General features: G+C 43.7%; 1 protein-coding gene across 1 annotated transcript in view; it reads left to right on the top strand.

Moving 5' to 3' along the window:
- Nucleotides 1–296: 296 nt before the first annotated feature.
- The window catches only part of LOC132579512 (connector enhancer of kinase suppressor of ras 2-like), a 575,915-nt gene continuing 560,210 nt past the window's right edge, over nt 297–16,001 (top strand). The window contains exon 1 of the mRNA XM_060249934.1: nt 297–792. Coding sequence (XP_060105917.1) covers nt 726–792 — 67 coding nt within the window. The 5' untranslated portion in view covers nt 297–725. The remainder of the gene's footprint in view (nt 793–16,001) is intronic.

Consider the following 16,001-nt stretch of genomic DNA (forward strand, 5'->3'; position numbering starts at 1 on the left):
TTCTTCTGCGTCTGACATTCTGAATTACATGATTATAGATTCTGGCGACATCCTGCATTGTGAATACGGAGCTGCTCAGCATTTTTTGCCAGCTGCCAAACACTCTTGCACTTTCTTTTAATTCATCGGTGACAATCAGCATATTTGCCACCAAGCTGAGACAATCTGCTATCAAGTTCCAGCAAGCAATATTGCTATCATTATTTCTGCCTTATTTTCTTTTTCACTCTTCTCCCTCCCTCCCCTCTCCTCCCCTCCCCTCCCCGCAACATCCATGATCTCGGAGCTAGTCAAAATCCAAGCTGGGAGGAGGCTGAACAGCTGAAGTGTGCACTGTAAATTCACATTTGTGCCAGCTTAAATAAGTAGATCATTGGGTGTAGAGGGCTGCCTCTCCTTTTTTGTAAGTAAGTAGAGACATACTGCACCATTTCCTGATTCACTGAGCTCCAGAGGGTTGCTGGCTGTGTGCAGCAGGGGAGGTGCTAGAGCTGATCAAGCAGTGTAATTTTATACATTACTGAATCAGTGCAGGGAAAACCTGGAGGGACAAAGCATCAGCTCATCTTTGGACTGCATTGTGAAATCCTCCCGCTTTCTGCTCCAGCCATGCTCTGAGACATTCGTTCGTTTCCCTCCCACCCACCCCCCTTTGCTCCCCACTCCTCTCCTTTTTCCTCCCTCAATTTTTCCCCTCCTTGTGGTGTGAATGATAAAGTGGTCTGATGATGGCCCTCGTTATGGAACCTATTAGCAAGTGGACGCCCAAACAAGTAGTGGATTGGATGAAAGGTAAGGGCATTTCTATATTGCAACCTGGTTTTTATTCTTTGTATTATATATATTCAGTGCTTTTACAGGGGGGATACATAATTCATTTTTTAAAATCCAGCTCCTGCTCCTTTTGATGTGCATTGTGTGGAGTTCTCTCAGTTTTCGGGGTGGGTGGGTTGATCTGTATGCTGTCTCACACGGAGAGTTGACAGAGAGGCACGACCAAATGGAGAAACTGGTTTCTTTGACACTCTCTGGTAATGTGCCGCTGGAATCTCTTGGCCAACAGCTGATGCATATGCGAGCACAAATGCTGACAGAACCATAGACCCTGTTTGCATCTCAAGAAGGCTCCCTTTAGTGATTGCACAGTGTAATGATCTGATGCCTGGCTGTCGTTAAATTTGTCCTGATTAGCTCTTGAGATGCTGAGAACAGGTGACTTGATGCAGTAACTGGGCATGGTTGCAGCACTTTCTGTGTGTAGTTTTGGAGGGTTTGAAAGGGGCTGGGGGAAGGAAGGGTGGAATCCTGGATTCTTAAACCACACACGTACTGATCAGAGTCAGGCTTGCCGGCGTTGCTTGCAGCTGTCTCTGTATTTTGCTCCATGAGTACGGTTGACTGTGACAATCCCCCCAGCACCGTGGACAGTGCAGCCGTTGCCATATATGGAGAGAGCAAGGAGGAGGCAGGAAGGGACCGCCTGTCTGAGAACAACCTTGCTGGGGAAACTCTTCAGGATAACTTGTCAGGAATGATGGATCCTGTACCCCCAACCCCACATGTTGTGTTGCACTACAGATGAGAGCTGGGAAATGTTTTCCATTTGGATGGTTAAGTTTGCTATAACGATGGGCATATGATTTAGACAGAAGGCATTAAAAACACTTCTGATAACAAGCCAGTTTCTTCTTCCTAAGTTAGGAGGGTGTGTATGTATACAGGAGGGTGATACAATATATATCTGTAGAAGCAAGCATTTTAAAGAAGGGTTGGCCTTACAGCATGAGCTAGCACACAAATTGCCTGCAAAAGAAGGCTTGATGTTACCAAAGGAACTCAAAAGCAATGTTTGTGTGTGTGTGCACACACACACACAAAATGCCTCTATGTCTAATAAATCACTGTCTACATCTAGCTATATTCATTACAATGCAAACTGTATATATACGCATGTGTATAGTTACGTGTGCCATAAATGGATTTCATATTTGTGTAGTGTCGAAGTCCATAATCTTCCCCTTTACTTTCCTTTTTTTTTTAAAAAAAAAAATGTTTTCTTGCTGCTATTAACCCAAGGCATTTTTTTAAAACTTTGAAACTGAAATACACAAAGAGTGTAATGGGAATGTCTATAGTATCTGGTTTGTAATCCCCAAAGGTTCCGCTTATGCATGAATTATTATATGCCATATACTATTCAGCTCATTTCGATATATGACCTGAGCTGCAGACTGAAAATTGTTTGTATTACATAGGATAGTTCTAAATGATTGTGTGCATGGCAGACTTGACTTTTCTATCTTTCTCCCCCAATCATCCGTGCAGACATTCTGGCCAGTAAAATAGTGTCCGTTATATACCCAGACCCTCAATTTATACTGTTGTCCTGGTGGTAACATCTAAAGAATCCACTGAGTTGTTTTCTCAAAGAAGCTATCACTTTAGACTGGTTGAGGGGCTCATGATACCAAAGTGGCTATTCCAGAGAGGTGGGGGTCTTGAAATTACTAGGTACGTGATATACACAGCTCTAGTGACGGTCTTTGAAACAGGACGTTGGAACCCAAGAGGGAAAAAAAATTACTATTCATAGATTCTTGTTCATGTTTCCAGAGTTATTTTGGAAAGTGAAAACGCTGTCATTTCCCTCAAATGATGTGATAGAAGGGCACTATGCAACTGATAGGGGAAAATAACTCTTGTCACTGATTTCAGAATAAATTTTGGTACCCTTGTATTTGAGATTGACATCTCAGTTGAAAGAGACTATCCTCCACTGATGGAATAAGTAGCTCCCCCCAACCCCCAAATATGCAGGGTGTTTGGGGTTTTTTTGGAACAGCACATAAAATCTTCAATATCTTAAACACTTGGATAGAAAACCTCTGTGCTGGAATGTGGACCTTGCCTAATTCCTGTAATTGGAATGGGGATTAGAAACAAAGCAGAGGTGGGTGAGAAATATGGAGGTGCCAAACTTTTTCTCCTGCCTCTTCTTTTCTTTTCCTTCCCTTGCATCTGCTTCTCCTAGCTGCTTCCAGTCACAGCCTCACCTGGAAGCGGGGAAACAGTCGTGGACAAGGGTATCAAGGGGGGTGACCTATGGGTGAAGGAAGGGTTCCTCTGCCATCCTCCTGCTACACAGGAATTCAGCAGTGACCTGATTGTAACATATGGGTCTGCTGCCGTCACATCTAGCTAAGTTCCTCAATAGAACATGGTATGCATGATTACAAACCCTAGTATGCCAGTCTTTGAAACAGCCTTTGTCTGTCACTCATCGTAACATAAGGAATTCAAGGGGATTCCTTGAAATATTATGGGTTGCCTTTCAAACTACATGTTGCGCGATAGCCAAGCATGTGTGTAGCAGCAGCAAGAAATTTCCCTTAGCTTGTGGGCTTTCTGTGTGCAAACAGTCATATAAGCTCTGCTTAAAGCCATTTTATTACTAACACCTACAGTGTAGGATTAGATTTCCCTTTAGCATTTGCTCTGCAGCAGAACATCTATTACAGCATGAACTGCACCGCTAAACAGAAAAAAAGCACATTAAATAATATATTGTTGCTAAACTGTAGCATGATGTCACCAAGACCAGCCAACATTTAAGACTCTATGCTGTTTTAGGCATTACATGCAAAAAGTGGCCTTTTGGCATAACTGGCTGGGTCTCTCTGCATGACTATATTTGCTGATGTTTGGTGGTGGCATCATATCACGTATAGTATAATGATATTATCCCGTTCACGGATTGGTTGGCATTACCCATGTGGCTAAATCAAGGAGAAGCCAACGTAAACAAACATCACCAATTCCATTAAAAATTGTAATGATCAGCACCAAGTTTAGTTTATAAACATTTTTACCTCTGCTGAAACATCTAGTTTTGACTCCGACCAAAACAGGAAAATAATCTTTATGGCCCTAAACCAAATGCTTATACTCAGAAACATTTATGTTCATTTATAAGAGAGAGAGAGAGAGAAAATGTAAATCTTATCCCGAAAAAAACTTAGTTTATTCTGTAATGTTAGGGACTCAGATCTGACTCAGAGTTCGCATCAGGATTAATCCTGGATTTTTTTCTGGGGCTGAATCCTGGAACTAAAGTGGCTAAAGCTTTGCCCACCTTTAGGACTATGCCCAGTAAAGCTTCACCTCTAAATTTCTGTGAGCCTGGCTGCTGTTAAAGGTGCAGGAAAAGAACCTGGATGGGGGGGTGGGGGGAGATGGCAGCCTACATCTCCTAGTGCTGAATCTTCCTCAGATTTTTGCATAACCCAAGGAGGAAAGTGGAAACTTTCTACATCGTGGAATTCCGGAACTCAGAACCATCTGATGCTGAGCTCTTTGTCTCTACCTCCGAGTTGGCTTTCTTGATCAGAGTTAAATATAACCTGCTTCTTAAGAGTTTTCTGACCCCAAGACTGCTTGAGGTGCAGAATCTCCTAGTGGTAAAGATCCTTTGTTGCATTCTTCTTGAAGTAGATTTCAGCTCTCATGAGTCCCCCAAGGTCTTCTAGGTTTTGAAGTCTTTAAAAGTTAGGCCTTCCATACTTACGTAGCAATGGACTATGACAATATCAAAGGTTGAACCAATCATGGCAAGCATACAGATTCTATTACAAGATGGATTTACAGATACCCTTGTGATGTAACAATTATCCCACAATTATGCAATTTGCTGGGGGGTGTCTAATTCAGGGTGGGGGTATCTGGATAGTCAGGAAGCACTGGTGGTTGCCAAGCATCAACCATCTTCATTCTTCTTCCACCACTATCTTCTGAGTCACCCCATAGAATGCCAGAAGCAGCGGAATAAGCAACCGTGGGGAGAGGAAGAAATGCTTCTGCTTCTCTTTTTCTTAAAGCCATCCCCGACAGTCTCAAGAAGCACAAGTGGCACCTGCTATTGAACCATGGAGTCTTTTTTCTTAGGAACAGCCTCTGTAATGGTTGGCCTGGTTTTCACATTGAAGGTTTTGAGAAATGTTGAGAAATTAATTTCTTTTGACTTCTACAAGCCTCGGTCCTGAGGACTCTACATAGCTCTGTCTTATCAAATTTGTATATACTTGGCAAGCAACATTCTGGGAGGATTCTGGAATACTTGGTTATAAGAGCAATGGTAGCTGAAGAAAGGAAAAAATAATCTCTTTTAGAATGATGTTAAGAATCTTGAAGACAAAAGTCTCACCCTCTTTTTTTCATCTTTCATTTCTTAAAGAGCAATGCATTTTTCTCTCTTCCTTTTCAGCTATAGTCACTGTAATACCCCTACCTTTCTTCAAAATTCCAGAATAGTTTTGGACTAGCAAAAATAATTCAAGATAATAAGCTTCGTACACTCTTTATCTTTTCTTTGAGAGCCAGATTGGTGTAGTGTTTAAGAGCAGTGTACTCTATTCTGGAGGACCGGGTTTGATTCCCTACTCCTCCACATGCAGCTGCTGGATGATCTTGGGTCAGTCACAGTTCTCGCATAGCTGTTCTCTCAAGAGCAGTTCTCTCAAAAGAGCCAGTTTGGTGTAGTGGTTAGGAGTGCAATCTGGGAAAACTGGATTTAATTCCCTGCTCCTCCACACACACACCTGCTGGTGTGACCTTGAGTCAGCCACAAGTTCTCAGCAGAGCTGTTCTCCCAAGAGCAGTTCTTGGAGAGCTCTTTCAACCCTACCTACCTCACAGGGCATCTGTTGTGGGGAGGGGAAGGGAAAGGAGTTTGTAAGCCACTCTGAGACTCCGAGTGAAGGGTGGGGAATAAATCCACTCTGCTTCTTTTCTGTACCCAAATTTTGCACTCTATATCCCCACCCTGAAATAGACCCACCCAGCAAATTGCATAAATGTGGGATAATTTTTTACTACATCAAAAACAACTTGAGATTGTGCTTTGAAAACTTCCCCTTATGGAATGCTTGCCCTTTGTTCCTAAACTGCTTATTGTGATGGCCACTAAGACAGATTGTTCTTAAGACAGGATCGAGCAAATTCATGGAAGACCAAACCTATCTGTGGCTAATAGCCATGATAGCTATAGATGGAACTCCCTCGTTTAGAGGTAGTTGACCAGTCAAGTGCTGGACTCCAGCAGAACACTCCTAGTAGCCTGTAGACTGGATTTGGAACAAGGTGTTGTTGGGGAGAGTGTTAGGGAGGGGAGACATGGGAAGACAATGTTGCCTCTCCTTCTTCAACTCTGCAGCCTTAAAATGCTCATTACTTCCTGGTTTGAAACTGTGGAGAAGCCAGGATGGCTGTTTCCATGATGCTCCATTTGTAAGTTTCTGCACGTCATCAGACAGGCCAGTGAAGGAGACAGAGTGCTAGGAGTGGCAACGGTGGAAAGTGTTGCCAAGTCACAGCTGACTTATGGTGACTCTGTAGGGGTTTCAAGGCACGAGACATTCAGAGGTGGTTTGCCATTGCCTGCCTCTGCATCACAACCCTGGCATTCCCTGGTGGTCTTATTTATTTGTTTATCGAATCCGATTTTTAAACTGCCCACCCCTGAGGAAGAGAGCTTAGGGCAGTATACTTAAAAAGTCTTTACAAAATATAATAAAATTAAAATAATACAATATACAGCAATAATACAACAGTAAATAATCAATCAGATGGCAATGAACTACCAGAGTATGCCACTGTTTCATGGGGGTGGGGGAGGCAATGAGAAACAGGAGTGCTAGCTGGATAGAAAACCATCACTGCTCTCAACCAAATGCCTGGCAGAACATTTCTGCCTTACATGCCCTGTGGAACTGCATTACATCCCACAAGGCACAGATATAATTCAGCTGAGAGTTCCATGAGGTTGGGGACAGGGCTGAGAATGTCCTGGCCCTGGTCGAGGACAGCCAAATGTCTTGTGGGCCAAGTTCTTATCAGACCAGTGTAGTGCCCATTGGAGGTGTCCTGAAAATACATGGTGGTCCCTGACTGTTTAGGGCCTTGAAGATTAACACTATAACCTTGAACCTGCTCTGGTACTCTACTGGAAGACAGTGCAACTCACAAAGCACAGTATGGATATGTGCTGTATGTGGGATCCCTGTAAGGACTCACACTACTGCATTCTGGATTTGTTTCCGAGGCAAATTCAAGGGTAGTCCTACACAGAGTGAGCTACAGTAGTCCAATCTGGAGGTGACCATTGCATGGATTACAGTGGCTAAATTGGGGTGAGACAGATAGGGGGCCAGTTGCATAACCTGGCATAGCTGGAGGAACACCAGTCTAGCAACATTTGTAATCTGGGCCTCCATTGTTAGGCAGGCATCCAGAATCACATCCAGGATCTTGACAGTCGATGCCAATGTCAAGAGCACACCATCATAAGCCGGGAGAAGGCACCGCATATATCAACACATATAGCTGGGTGGCATCAGTGTACTGGTGGCAACCCAGCCCGAAACTCTGTACTCCATCAAAATATTAGCCAGGACTGACTCTGCTTAGTTGCCAAGGTATGATGAGGTTGGGCTATCCTAGGCTTTGATGGTTTAGTTTCCAAGGTATGATGAGAAGGGGCTATCCAGGTCAGGGCCAGAATTCAAGTAGACTTTTAGATTAATCTAAGTAAGCCATACTTATCACTGGTGGTTTGAGCGATGAAGCAACCAATTGCCTCAGACCTGGTGTTGGGGAGATGCTGGAGGGGTACCACTATGCGGCTACCATGACCTCATTGCCTCATCTGCCATCACCACCAGCTTTGATTCAGGAAGCAAAGGTGAGGGACAGAGATTAGGGGGTCTCCTTGCTGTCGGGCAGCTGCCCTGACTGCCCCACTTCCTCTTTGACACCACTGCAGCTGCAGTAGTGACTCAAAAGTTGAAGGAGAGAGGTTGGGAGGGGGAGTCCCATGATCACTACATCGCTGTCTTCCCCCTGGTGCCTCACAACTGAATCAAGGTGAGGGGCAGAGGGAGAGCAGGCACTGCATGATGCCTGTTCGTTTGCTTGCTCACCTGCCAAGCCCAGCCAGCCAGCCAGCCCTGGCGAGGCAGCTGATTGGCAGTGGGTGAGCAAACAAGTACCATGCAACATATCCTCCCCCTGTTTGTTTCAGTCCTGGCTTGTTGCCAACTGAGAGAATCTGTGCCTGCACAGCCATCCATTCCCACTGACTGGCATGCAGGCTGCAGCAGCTCAGGACAAAGCCAGCATGTATGCTCCCAGGGGTGCATCGCATGTTCCTTCTTCTCTGCAGCCCACACTGCAGGTGTTCTCACTCTGTATGCTGCCTGTTGCCACCACAGCAGTAAGCAATTTACAGGTGATGATGGGGATAGGAATGGTGAGTAGGGCCCTGTCCTATGGCTCAGGACCCCAGAAATATGAAGATTGCTTTTGATTCTCATATTGTTTGGGAGTGGAAAGTTCACAAAAGTAACAAAATGAGTTCTGTAGTTGTTCCATTGCATTTTTATCTGTTGGGCACTAGCTGTGTGGATTCTGAGCATGTTACAATGAATAGCAGGTGGCAAAGTGTGCTTTGATGTCCTCTCTTGGTGACTTATAGCTTGAGGGAGGACTATCCTGGCTTTTTTGCTTGCAGTAACAGGGTGTACCACTATTTGCCAGACAATTCTATGAAGCTCTGCACAGAAGAATATGTTTTACTGGGCCATGTCCCTATGCATTGAAAAAAAACTGCTGCTTCCTCAAATCTATTGATTTCTAAGTTCATGTCACATTGGTCACCACCAAGTTGCACCCAAACTGGTTAGGGTTGCCAGGTCTGACTCAGGAAATATCTGGGAACCTTGGGGATGGAGTCAGGAGCAAGGTTGTGACAAGCACGAATGAACTCTGAAGGGAGTTCTGGCGATCACATTCAAAGGGACTGTGCTCCTTTTAAAAGCCTTCCCTTCTTTGGAAATAATGGAGGATGGGGGCACATTCTTTTGGGGCTCATAGAATTGGACCCCTTGGTCCAATCTTTTTTAAACTTGGGTTTTTTTTAAGGAGAGGCACCAAATGCTATGCTGAGAACCTGGTGCCTCTACTTAAAAAACACACACACACGCCCCAGATACCCATTGGTCAGTCTCCACAGGGTATAATGAAGTGCCCAGCAGACATTCAACATCCCCTACCCCAATTTATCAGAAAGCAGTTCTGATAATCCTAAAGTGGGGGGAGGGCCTCCAAAGTAGAGGATCCTCTGCCTCCAACTGGGTATTAGACCATGACAAAAAGTCTTATCCTCTAGAAGCAATACAACATTTATAATGCAGAATAAATGTTAACAATTACAACATATATAGTGAACACTTAATGCATACACATAGGAATATTACATAATGCAGCAAGACTTCACCATCCTACAGGTAGAGAGAAATAGTCTTTTAAAAATAAGTCCCATGCACTCCAAAACAATATTATAGTCCAATGCCCCTCTATTATTAGGTGCCTGCTGACTTTTCTGGACCTGGAGACTCTTTTCCCAAAATTGGGGTGCAGGAACCTTGAGCTCGACGGTTGTTTCATCTCTTCGTTGAGAGCCCTGGTTCACCCTGCTATATACCCTCCTTAAGAATGGTTACATTCATTTTCAAATGGAACAAGATATAGCCTTCACTGCTTTCAAATATTGCAGTACACATTCTTCTAATCAGCTGCTTTGAAGGGTGGACTCTATGGCATCCCCTCCCTAAACCCCGCCCTCTCCTGAATCCGCCCCCAAAGCCTCCGGGTATTTTCCAACTCAGAGCTGGCAACCCTAAACCTTACTGACGGCAGTATTCATTTACATTCATTTATACATTTACATTCATTTATACAGAGAGCCAGTTTGGTGTAGTGGTTAAGTTCATGGACTCTTATCTGGGAGAACCGGGTTTGATTCCCCACTCTACTTGTACCTGCTGGAATGGCCTTGGGTTAGCCATAGCTCTGGCAGAGGTTGTCCTTGAAAGGGCAGCTGCTGTGAGAGCCCTCTCAGCCCCGCCCACCTCACAGGGTGTCTGTTGTGGTGGGAGAAGATATAGGAGATTGTAAGCCGCTCTGAGTCTCTGATTCAGAAAGAAGGGTGGGGTATAAATCTGCAATTCTTCTTCTATTCTTCTTCTTCTACATGATGATTGTGAAATAAAACATTGAAGTCTTGTTGCATCCGCTAAAACAAAACTAGCGATGACATTTCCTCTGGAGTTGGGCAGCCTGTTTCATCTTTCTTTGGTCTGTCTACATTTTCTTGCGGCTAGGTTTTTTTTCCCCCTGGAAAATGAGGGGCCAGAACTCTCAAGAGGGAAACAAAGGAGAAACACATGGGTGTCCCTCATTAACTTTTAAACATTTTTTGAGAATTTTGTTTCCACGAGGTTCCAGAACTCTGTTCTGCTGTGTTCCCCCAGGAAAAAAAAGGCACTGTTTGTAGCTAAATTAAATAATCTATGTGTGGCCACCCAGTACTTTCCATAGCACAGCAACACCAACAAAATGAGTTGTGGCTTTCAGGAGCATGGCTAGTGATTAAACAGCTGGGATCATAAAATATATAAGATCAGTTCCTTCTTAAATGCACCTTTTTAGCAAGAGCTTCACACAAAGTCCTTTATTCAAAGCCCTGCTGATTGATAGCAGTGTTTGCCTTCCAAAGCTCAAGAGGTTGCATTGATAATGAATGAACGGATGTAAATGTACCTTTCACAAATGCAAAAGCGTCCTCAGTTCTGAATTTTGTCGCTTCTCTCTTAACAATGCTGGAGCCCTAAAAATATAAGCAAATTCTGTCGGTAAATCGATTAACCATGCTGCATTGATCCTGTTCAGAATAATTATGTTCTCAGCAGAAGGGTTTTCCTTATACGTAATCCTCTGTTTTCAAGATGGTTCATTAAAAAAAAATAATAATAGAAGGGTGGGAAAGGGGGGGGGGAAGCAAGGATGCCGATGACGTAAGTGGGCTTGTTAACATTCACATCATGCATGGTTCTGGCAAACCCCTTTCTCATTCTCTCTTTTTTGCCTCTCATTAAGTCAGTACCTGCTTTGTAGCAATGTGTCATGAGAAGGGAGTCTCCCACACTTGCAGAGAATGATGCATAAAATTGGAAAGCACTGGTGGAGCACCAGAATTTTTATTACCTTCCAGCTAAGCAACTTTGCATCTATTAAATATGTTCTCTCAGTATTTATTTCCTCCTTTCAAAAACATTTGCTACTCGAGGGCAAAGCCACACCATAGACATAAAACAGGCATTCCCTTTCCCAGGGATTCCTGGGAATTGTAGTTTTTAGGGAAAATGGGGGTGGGTGGGATCTTTAATGAAAAGTTCACAGTTCCTTTGCATGCTAGAGTCCCCAAGATTTACTGAAGGAAGTAGCCATGATGGCTAAACAGACAGAAAACCAATTGGTAATTTGGCACTCAGATAATCTGAAATTAGGAGGTATTTGAGTATAATGAGTTCTCCTGGGATAACTCCTCATTAATTCATTTTAAAACTCATCTGTTTTCATAGTAAATAGGTTAATTCAAGACAGCAAGGCGATACAAGCAAGGAGCAGAAGCCCTAAACATTTCATTCATTCATTCATTCATTCATTCATTCATTCCTTCAATTTATGAATTGCCTATTCCCCACAGGTGTGAGGCTGTAGGCGATTTACGTCCAATAAAAACACTTAAAAACAAAACCCAAGAAAATAACTACGTTGTTCAGATTATGTCAGATATTTCTTTGCGACCCTGCTCTGGACTGGGCCATAGACTCACAGGCAGGTGAGGAGTGGGCCAAAGCAAAGGTGGAGGGAGAAAGAAGAAAAAGAGGAGGGTTCTGGCTATGATGGAACCATCACTGTCCTCAGCCAAAGGCCTGGCAGAACATCTCTGCCTTAAAGGCCCTGTGGAATTGCATTAAGTCCTGCAGGTCCCTGGTGATATTTGGCAGAGAGTTCCACCAGGTCGAAGCCAGGGCCAGAAAAGCCCTGTGTCTAGTTGAAGACAGCCAGATATCTTTAGAGCCAGGGACCACCCATAGGTTGTTCTCAGCAGAGTGTAAAGCTCTTCCAGGGACATAAATGTGATGAATAAAACATATACAATATTTCTTATGAAATTCCATCCACCTCACAAATATAATAAATAACAAATGAGAGCTGCTTCCAGTGAGAGTAGACAGTACTGAGCTCAATGGCTTGACATAGTATATGGCAGCTCATCAAGGAAAGACTGACTTAGTGATAGAGCATCTGCTTTGTATGCAGGAGGTCCTAGATTCAATACCTGACATTTCTAGTAACAGATTGCAGGTGAAAGGAAAGACCTATGCTTGAGGCCAATTGCCTGATTCAGTGGTAGAGCATCCACTTTGCATGTACAAGGTTCCAAGTTCAATACCCAGCATTTCCAATTGAGAAGATCAGGTAGTAAGTGATGTGAAAGTCCCAACACTCTGGAGAGCTGCTGCCACCAGACAACAGTAGACAATAATGACCCCAATAATCTAGGGGTGCCACGCATGGCAACCAGCAGGAATCCAGGCTTGGGGGTACTATCAAATGACATGATGTCATTTCCAGGGAAGAACCAGAAATTATATGACACCTCTCTAGGAGTCACTGGAAACTGCAGTAAGACCATAGAGTTTCCTGCAGTTCCTAGAACATAATGGGATCTGTTTCCCCCAGAAGTTATGTCACATCATCACTGATGGCTATTTTTACTACTGCTTTTCTCCTGCAGGCCACAGAAGTAGTAGTAGGAAACAGATGCCAGGAGCAGGGATCTCCCACCCCCAATGGGTAATAGAAACCCAACCAATGACAGTCTCATGGTGGGGCCAGTCTTGCCTGTCTGAGGACATCATAGTAGCTGCTGGATTCAGGTTGATCCCAAGACTTCACAATGAAGATTCAGTGCAGTATGTTCAAACTGGCTCAGATACAGAGGAAAACTACACTGTAAAATGTGGGGGGTGTTTGGGGCAGGAGAAAAGGTGTATTGTCTCCAACATTTCACAGATAAAAACAGAGATATACTTGTCATGTCCAAATTCTCTTGCCAGTGATCTCTGTCTTCCCCTCTTCCCCAGCTGTTAGATATCACTGAAGACTCGGTACAATCTTCATGCCTTTACTTGTTAAACGCTTATCTTCCAGTGTAGTAAAATCCTTTTGCTTTAAAAAATAAACCTGGAAAATAATCTAAAATATGATCTCAGCTGCTGATGTGTGAAATGACAGACATGGTGCCTTAGTTCTCAACTGCATGTATGAACCTACTAGAAAATGGACACTTAGAAATAGCGGCTTGGATCCTAAGCCTTGCTTCTTGCTTGCACAGTACATTCTTCCATTTCAGACCTACAATATAACACACTTTGTATTCGATGGGCTTCAGCTTCTCTTAATGTACTGAAAAGCACCTTGCATCAGAGGAAAGCACTTGAGAGCAAAAGGCCATCTTCACAATGGAGTTATACAGGTGGAATCTAAGCTCAGGCCCTAAGCCATAACCTCTAGGAAGGGAGATGTACTCAGAAGAATAACTCAAGCACTTCACACTAACAGTATCTTAATGAGGCATCCTCAAAAGACAAACTAGGGATAGTGATTTTCCAGGGAGGAGGATTGGAAAACAGTTGGAGTGTGTGAAGGTAGAATAAACTGCCTTTGGCTAAGGAACCTGAAACTTTGATGTTTAAGGCCTGCTCAGGCTATGATTGACCATGTCAAATGCATCTTAGTATAGTGTCGATGTGCTCTCTTCATCTGTTTTGATGCCCATCTGGGACAACTAAACTGGGAATTATCAAGTCCTCAGAAGACGTATTGCCAGAATTATAGGACAGCTCACAGGTTAGTTGTTACAACCTGTTAGGATCAGATAAATATTGCAGCATGCCTTGAGATTGTGCAACTTCTCTGTGTGTGTGTGTGTGTGTGTAAAGTATCCTCAAGTTGCAGCCAACTTCTCATGGAGCTTTCAAGGCAAGAAACACTCAGATGTGGCTGGCTTTTTGCCATTTTCTTCCTCTGTATAGCAACCTTGGAATTCGTTAGCGGTCTTCCATCCAAATATTGGCCAGTGCTGACTCTGCTTAGCTTCTGAGATCTAATGAGACCAGGCTAGCCTGGGCCATCCAGGTGGAGACAAATTTAAATAAGGCCAATGATGTACCTGAAAATGTTCTGACGAGATGTGTCATCCAGGTAACTTGTTCAAATTCATAAAATGGGGCTCTTGGTAAAAATCCATCTCAGATACAGTCTTTGAACAGGCATGAACGGCCATTCCCGCACAAATCAATGACAAATCCTGTGTTGTCGGTCTTTGGCTCAGTTTTCTGTTAACAGCGCTGTTTCTCCTCTACCCCACTTCTTCTCACTTTCCTCCCCAAACCTGTGACTGAATCATAACCAATACTGTAGTGCATATTACTGGTGGGAGAATGTTTTGGCAGGATTATGACAGGCATAGACAGAGCAGCATTCTGAAATCTACATGCTATACTCAAGTTATTTTTAGGCCTTGTTATTTCTGCAGTCAGGATTAAGGGGAGTCTGACTCTCAGAGGAGGAGGAAGCAGAACTGAAAGTGGGGCTTTTACAGTTCACTCGTACTTACTTGGATTGGGAGCTAGCTTCAGAAATCTGCTGGTGCAAAACATTCCTTCCTCCGCAGCGCTTGAAACTGTTTTTTTTTGTTTCAAGTGGGGCAAAAATGTCATGTTCAAATTCCATAAAGCCAGGGCTGTTTCAGCTCTTGCTTTGTGATAGAGCATGTCGCTTGCTTTGTACGGATAACAGTTCTTTACCAGACACATAAGCAACCTTTAGAAAGATTTCCAAGACTTTCTTGTGTCAGGCAGTTGCATGACTGCTATTATCTGTGTTGAGACTCTAACAGTGCAATCCTAAACAGAGTTATACCCAGGACTTTTTTGGTAGAAAAAGCCCAGCAGTAACTCATTTGCATAATAGGCCATACCCCCTGACATCACCATTATTACACACAGGACTTTTTGTAGAAAAAGCCCAGCAGGAACTCATTTGCATATTAGGCCACATCCCCTGACACCAAGCCAGCTGGAACTGCATTCCTGTGTGTTCCTGCTAAAAAAAAAAAGCCCTAGTTATACCTTTAGATGCCCATTGCTCTCAGTGGACTTAACTCAGCTTGTTCTGTCACAGTGCAATCCTAAGAAACATCACACCTTTCTTATGTCCATTGACTTTGAGTTTGCTTAGCATAGCACTGTAAATACATGAGCCCCAGATGACAAGCAAAGAATGGCACCACTGCAGAGAGAACAATAGGCAAGAGGAGCAAAAGTCATCTCTTTGCTCTTCCATTAATGGTGTGCCGTTAAAATGGGGGTCCTGCTGTAGTCATCTCATTGCTAATTCTGAATACAGAATAATGGTCCAGCCTGCCCAGAATATGTGTACAGGCCTTGAGGGCAGACACAACAGCTTCATAAAGAAAGCAACCGACAAGCCCAGAACTTTCAGAAGACACGTCACAGTGCTCTGACACCATTCCATTCCAGAGCACTGGGCCACTGCGTCTCATAGCCCAAGCCTCCTAGACTGTTCGCTTCAGTCAGCAATGAAGTCGGAGGTCTGTTTATCTCTAACCAGTCTTGACTCTGCATAAATTGCCCCTGAGAACATGTGTCATTGAAAGAGCCAACAAAATGCTGACAAGGATTCTCAAGCTACAGCTGCAGATGCATAACTGACAGTTGCATTGTATCGCTCCTTCTGATATGTGGAATGAGGGTTTTTGTGTGTCTCCTTTTCAGCAGTCAGCTAATTTTATTATTCAGTGTTTACTGGGGACAAGATTCTAGGTTAAGTTTGTGAGTCACAGTGCGTGTGCGTGGTTTATGTGTGGGCGATTTAATTCTAATTAAACTGCAAGTTCAGCAGTCTGGGGCAGTGAGTGATAACAGGATCAGGACCATGGGCTATATGTAGATAGGAATGGTTCTAGGAACTCACAGAGAAATGGGAAAGAATATGGTAAGGAACACGCAATGGGC

Source organism: Heteronotia binoei, chromosome 11, assembly GCF_032191835.1.
Source record: "Heteronotia binoei isolate CCM8104 ecotype False Entrance Well chromosome 11, APGP_CSIRO_Hbin_v1, whole genome shotgun sequence".
In the NCBI taxonomy this organism is placed as follows: Eukaryota; Metazoa; Chordata; class Lepidosauria; order Squamata; family Gekkonidae; genus Heteronotia; species Heteronotia binoei.